General features: G+C 42.6%; 1 protein-coding gene across 1 annotated transcript; it reads right to left on the bottom strand.

Annotated features, from left to right (window-relative positions):
* Positions 1-206: 206 nt before the first annotated feature.
* On the bottom strand, positions 207-5,590 carry LOC109966350 (tribbles homolog 3-like). The gene is made up of 3 exons (XM_020611124.1): positions 5,517-5,590; positions 5,054-5,346; positions 207-2,721 (listed from the first exon to the last, which is right to left on the bottom strand). The coding sequence occupies exons 2-3, from the start codon at positions 5,206-5,208 to the stop codon at positions 2,235-2,237; spliced, it is 642 nt and encodes a 213-aa protein (XP_020466780.1). The 5' UTR covers positions 5,209-5,346; positions 5,517-5,590; the 3' UTR covers positions 207-2,234.
* Between the last annotated feature and the right edge of the window lie 530 nt (positions 5,591-6,120).

Raw genomic sequence — 6,120 nt, 5'->3', positions numbered from 1 at the left:
GTCAGTAGTGAGTCTAGACGCACAGTCTGTAGTTTGTTCTTATCATTCAACAGTACACAGAGGCCGTGATACTCATTTGCATACATCAGGTCACAGTATTATATGCACATAAGTAACCGGGTCATCAGAAAATGTACTTGTATGTACTATAGTAACCTGGTTATTATAGGTTTGTGTATACATGCAGCAGATCAGTAAACAGACTGTTTCCTGTCCCTATGTTTATTTTGGAAGCATGACTCCTGCACACCACTTTGTTGGTTTTCAGTTTTGAAGGCAAGAGCACATGATATTTAATTGCTTCTTCTTTCATCCACCCACTCTGATACTTTTACTTTTAAAGTCTTTGTCAGGCACATTCATATATGAAAAAAATCTCCTATGGTTACCTGTATGCATGGCCAAGAGGCCACCTTTCTCTAGGAGATGTGTACTATAGCAGGAGAAATGAGATTACTCATTTACATGAGGTTACTGGAAAAAGCCAAGTGTAATGCTGTTTACTTCAGGATAAGGCTGGTATCACTTCATATTTTTCTGACAATCCCATGAAATAAGCAACTTTGTGTTAGTCTGTCCCTCAATACTTCCCTAACCTATATAAACAAGTCAAGAATATATAGTTTCCCTTGGAAAAAAAATGTGAAATTTACATACAGCTGGGCACCAGTTTCTAGCAGATGTCACTTAAACAGGAGGAAGTTGTTCATTTCTGAGGGATTCATTTCAGCTGTGCATTTGTTTACATGTGGTATGTTTGAGTATCTACAGCAGCAGAAACAATTTTTATTATAATAGAGAATGGCACCCGGTGCGAACAACAGTTGGGCTCTGTGGAATGAGCTACATCAGGCTTTGGATCCAGAGGTAACTTCAATTTATTGTTGGTTTTGGACTTTTAATGGGAAAAATGTAAAATATAACCTGTGTAGCCTTAAAGTGCATGTAAACACACTAGTCAAGTCAAATTTCACAACTCTATTTCCCAGTTTAACACTGCAGAGTAACTCTCCACTTGACAAGCTGATGAGAGCACCTCAACACACCATTAGTTCTGGTTTGTGCCAGGAACTGGTGGCACTGGTGACTCTGTTGTGAATCTCATGTAGAGCAAGAGAGATTTGTGGAAGGCGAGCAGCAGGTTTAAGCCCCTGTCAAAGGAGCCGGAGCTTGAATTGAGACAGCTACAGAGAGGAAGGCACCTGAGGGTCAAGTAATCCAGGATCAGACTGTCTGTGTAGTGTGTGTGTGTGTATAGCTGTCTGTCTATCCTTGTGAGGACCAATATGGGTTTTTGACCATGGGAGTGAGGACATTTTGTCAGAGATGTTCAGAGGGTCCAGAGTTGGCTGTGGATCACTTTCACATTTGTATTCTGGTTAATTTCGTCCAAATTAAATGGGAAATTGTCCATTTTCTTCATGCTATTTGATTTTTGTAAACAAGGTGGTCTTGAACTGGCACGTGTGGTGGCTTCACTTCTAGGGAACTGTCATGACATCATCTCTATATGCATCTATCTCTACAGGGACTGGCATGACACTCAATTCAGCAGTCTGGATGTTTCAGTCTGCATCAGAGCTCAAACCCTTTCACACCAGTCCAAACGAACTGTACTAAACAGGCGAGCACACCAGAGTTTACATTACCTGAATCAAACAGGTTAAGTGTGAAAGCACCATTAGGATTAAAGTTACAATTAAGTTCAGGTTAAGTTTAGTTAAAAGCATGATGCTGACTTCAGGCAAGTACGAAAATGCAGACAATTCGAGCTGCGCAAGATCAGTTTCACATGTTCTACTTTTGAGAGTGTCACCTACATGACACAGGTACGATATGCAATCTAAGCATTGCACCTAGGGGGCACTATAGCATGAAACAACAAGAGAAAGCCGGTCCCTTCCATTTGGTTCCACTCAAAACAACCATGGCTGACAAGTTTGACAAAGCTCTACCTGAATAAGTTCGTATGTACATATGTATGATACTTCATCACCTGGTCATAGCTTCAGCTGACTGATATTGTCCCCCTGTGGACTAAGCCTAATCACCTCCACTCCACTCCACTGTAAAAGTGAACATTGGCTGTGTTTACCAGAGACGGTCCTCGTCATTTGTAGCCATGTATGTTTCAGGCCTAAGGGTTGGGTGATGGTTGGTGTTGGGATGCATTAGATAAGTGAGGGTCCTCACAAGTACAGAAGTACAAACATATGTATCTAAGAGTGAGTGTGTTAGTGTTTTTCTATGAATGTTGGCACCACCTGGTCATCGTCTTGTTTACTCTGTGGCATTGTGTGTGAGCTGTGATGAGTCTTGTTCATGTTGTGATGTGGCGCGCAGGGATTGGTCAGCCACGGGTGCATCAGCAGCTCCGATGCCTCCAGTCTCTCAGCAGGCAACTTCCTCAGCATGCAACCAATAAGACACTTGGCCTGTGGTGACAGCCAATCAGGCAGGCTGAAAGTCCCGCGGCGGATTTTGGTGAACAGCGCAGCAGGCTGCGTGTCCTGGAATGGGTATCGTCCTATCAACATGGTGTACAAAGACACACCCAAGCTCCAAATGTCTGCAGCACGACCAGAATAAGACCCCTTCCCATTGGTCAGCAGCTCGGGGCCGACATAGGCAGGGCAACCATGTCTGTCTGTCAGAGAGTCGTCCTCGTGGTTACCGTCCAGGAGGACGCACTCGTCAAGGCCGAGCAGAGCAAGACGAGTTCTGTGGGGAAAAAGAAACATAGATCACAGTTTTAGTCTAATTAATGCATCAGCAGTAACATCTGTAGCACTGGTAGCTGGTATTACAGATACTTCTGTTATTAGTGCTAGTAGCTATGGTTTTGCTAATGGTTCCACTGGAGATGCTAGGTATAGCTTATTTTTATCTATATGGTTTCCTCAGTCTTACTGAACATTAATTATACTGCTGATACTACAAAAAAACTGCTAATGCTATGGTCCATAGCAGGTTTATGAGCAGTGTCAGCAATGTCTGCAGTAATTTTATTAGTATGGGCAGTGTTAGAAGCATTAGAAGTATCATAGTGTTGTTTGGCATTTAGAACTGGTAGTGGCACTTGCAGTAGCAGGAGTATTAGTAGTACGTTTGCAGTGTTAGAAGTATGTTATGCAGAATCAGTAGAATTTAGATTACAACCAGCAGTGTTTTCAGTAGTATCAGTATTATTACTAGCACCTTCAGCAGTGTTAAGTACTTACTGCACTGTAAGTGGTAGTATTCATCATTTTAGAGTTTATTAGGCAGTTTCACTAGAATTTATAGCACCACTAGTGTTAACCGTATTTTGTCATTTTAGCACTATTAGTAGTTTTTAGCTGTATCAGTTTCATAAGTATTTGTAGTACAAGTATCTGTCATTCAGTCTTATACAGTATTGTTCAAAGTAATAGCAGTACAATGTGACTAACCAGAATAATACAGGTTTTTAGTATATTTTTTATTGCTACATGGCAAACAAGTTACCAGTAGGTGCAGTAGATTCTCAGAAAGCAAACAAGACCCAGCATTCATGTTATGCACGCTCTTAAGGCTGTGCAATTGGGCAATTAGTTGAAAGGGGTGTGTTAAAAAAATAGCAGTGAGGTCATCAATTTTGTGAAATAACAGGTGTGAATCAGGTGGCCCCTATTTAAGGATGAAGCCAGCACTTGTTGAACATGCATTTGAAAGCCTGAGGAAAATGGGTCGTTCAAGACATTGTTCAGAAGAACAGCGTACTTTGATTAAAAAGTTGATTGGAGAGGGGAAAACCTATAAAGAGGTGCAAAAAATTATAGGCTGTTCAGCTAAAATGATCTCCAATGCCTGAAAATGGAGAGCAAAACCAGAGAGACGTGGAAGAAAACGGAAAACAACCATCAAAAGGGATCGAAGAATAACCAGAATGGCAAAGGCCCAGCCAATGATCAGCTCCAGGATGATCAAAGACAGTCTGGAGTTACCTGTAAGTACTGTGACAGTTAGAAGACGTCTGTGTGAAGCTAATCTATTTTCAAGAATCCCCCGCAAAGTCCCTCTGTTAAAAAAAAGGCACGTGCAGAAGAGGTTACAATTTGCCAAAGAACACATCAACTGGCCTAAAGAGAAATGGAGGAACATTTTGTGGACTGATGAGAGTAAAATTGTTCTTTTTGGGTCCAAGGGCCACAGACAGTTTGTGAGACGACCCCCAAACTCTGAATTCAAGCCACAGTACACAGTGAAGACAGTGAAGCATGGTGGTGCAAGCATCATGATATGGGCAAGTTTCTCCTACTATGGTGTTGGGCCTATTTATCGCATACCAGGGATCATGGGAGAACTTGTGGGGTGATATCAAAAATGCTGTTTCTGAAGCAAAACCAAGAAATGTAAATGAATTGTGGAATGTTGTTAAAGAATCATGGAGTGGAATAACAGCTGAAAGGTGCCACAAGTTGGTTGACTCCATGCCACACAGATGTGAAGCAGTTATAAAAAACTGTGGTCATACAACTAAATATTAGTTTAGTGATTCACAGGATTGCTAAATCCTAGAAACAAAAACGTTTGTACAAAATAGTTTTGTGTTTGTACAGTCAACAGCAGACACTGCTATTTTTTTTAACACACCCCTTTCAACTAATTGCCCAATTGCACAGCCTTAAGAGCGTGCATATCATGAATGCTGGGTCTTGTTTGCTTTCTGAGAATCTACTGCACCTACTGGTAACTTGTTTGCCATGTAGCAATAAAAAAAAATACTAAAAACCTGGATTATTCTGGTTAGTCACATTGTACTGCTATTATTTTGAACAATACTGTATGTGTGTTGGTGTAGAGAAACCTGCAGAGCTCACAATATCAGCAGTATTATTCACAGTACTATCTGTTTGTCAGTCTCATATGTGGCACTGGTGAAGACTAACCTGCAGCACTTCACAGTTTTGCTGCAGTTTTAGTGGTTGGGGTTAGTACTATATCTCTCTGGCAGTCCTACCTGTGTCTGTCACTGTAGTGCGCTATAGAAGTAGTATTTGTAGTTTGATCAGTACCTGTCATGGAGCCTCACCTGTATCTGTCGATGAAGACAAATCTACGGAGCTTCAGGTCTCTCAGGATGACTCCGTGGCCATGACAGTGCGACACGGCGTTCAGCATCTGAGCAAACAGAAGCCTCGTCTCCTCTTCGCCCAGGCGCTTCCTGTTGCGCACGTACGCATGCATGTCACCATAGTGACCAGGCAGGAAGGCATGCACACTGTCCTGGCCAATCACCACGTCCAGCAGACCACAGATGTTGTCGTGATGACCAATTCGGGTATAGGCAGCTAATCGCTCCAGGTAACCACGCCGAGGGAGTACCTGTAACCATGGCAACCAGGAGGGGCGGTTGGGGTAAGACACTGACTGTTCCACTGTTGTATGTATATTTTTCACAGTATCAGCAATAGCATTAGTATTTTCAGCAGTACTTGTAGAATTAGCAACAAGTAACAATCAACAGCAGTAGTAGTAGTAGTAGTAGTAGTTACCTGGCACGTGTACTGCTGCTGTGTGCGTACAAGCACCGCCCTGTGAGTCTCCTCCCCTTCACGCCGCTCACACAGGAAGTCTCGATGACGATTGGCTCTGACTGGTCTTGGGGGTGGGACTTCTGGGCCTGAGGCAGGGTGATAGGCCAGTTGCTAGTGGGGGTGAAGCTACATGAGCACGTTTACATTTTGGTAAAGTGTCCTGGGGCTCATCCAATAGCCTCTTCAGACAGAGTTGAGAGCTGGCTGTGTCCACACCCACACTCATCTGTGGTTGGAGTAGAAAAGTGAGGTTAATTACTAATTAATTTGTGAGGTTAATTAATACTTACAGCTTTATTATTACTGCCAAGCAGTGGCAGCCAGTGTTTAAAACAGGACACGATGTCAAACAAGGTCACAGCTGTGCAGTGCTTTGTGGTCAGTGCTAACAATTTAGTGTTACTATGCTAAAACTGATTGGCAGTAAACACAAAGTACAGCTGAGGTTCTGATGAGAATGTCACTAGTTGTAGGCGTCTGAGGTGTAGTTGGTCAAGTTTTGGACAAATGGGAACTACAACCAAGTGATGAAGCGAGGTGATCACAGTTCATCCTGAAGGGA

Source organism: Monopterus albus, unplaced genomic scaffold, assembly GCF_001952655.1.
Source record: "Monopterus albus unplaced genomic scaffold, M_albus_1.0 scaffold110.1, whole genome shotgun sequence".
NCBI lineage: Eukaryota > Metazoa > Chordata > Actinopteri > Synbranchiformes > Synbranchidae > Monopterus > Monopterus albus.
The sequence above is the reverse complement of the archived record's forward strand: the minus strand, read 5'-3'. Positions and strand labels throughout refer to the sequence as shown.

What these genes read in the sequence shown, in the direction of transcription:
- LOC109966350 (XM_020611124.1), bottom strand. Translation starts at nt 5,208, where the DNA reads ATGCATGCGTACGTGCGCAACAGGAAGCGCCTGGGCGAAGAGGAGACG. An exon ending in GTCTTCATCGACAGATACAG is followed by an intron (nt 2,722 to 5,053) that starts GTGAGGCTCCAT and finishes TTTTCCCCACAG; the next exon opens with AACTCGTCTTGCTCTGCTCG.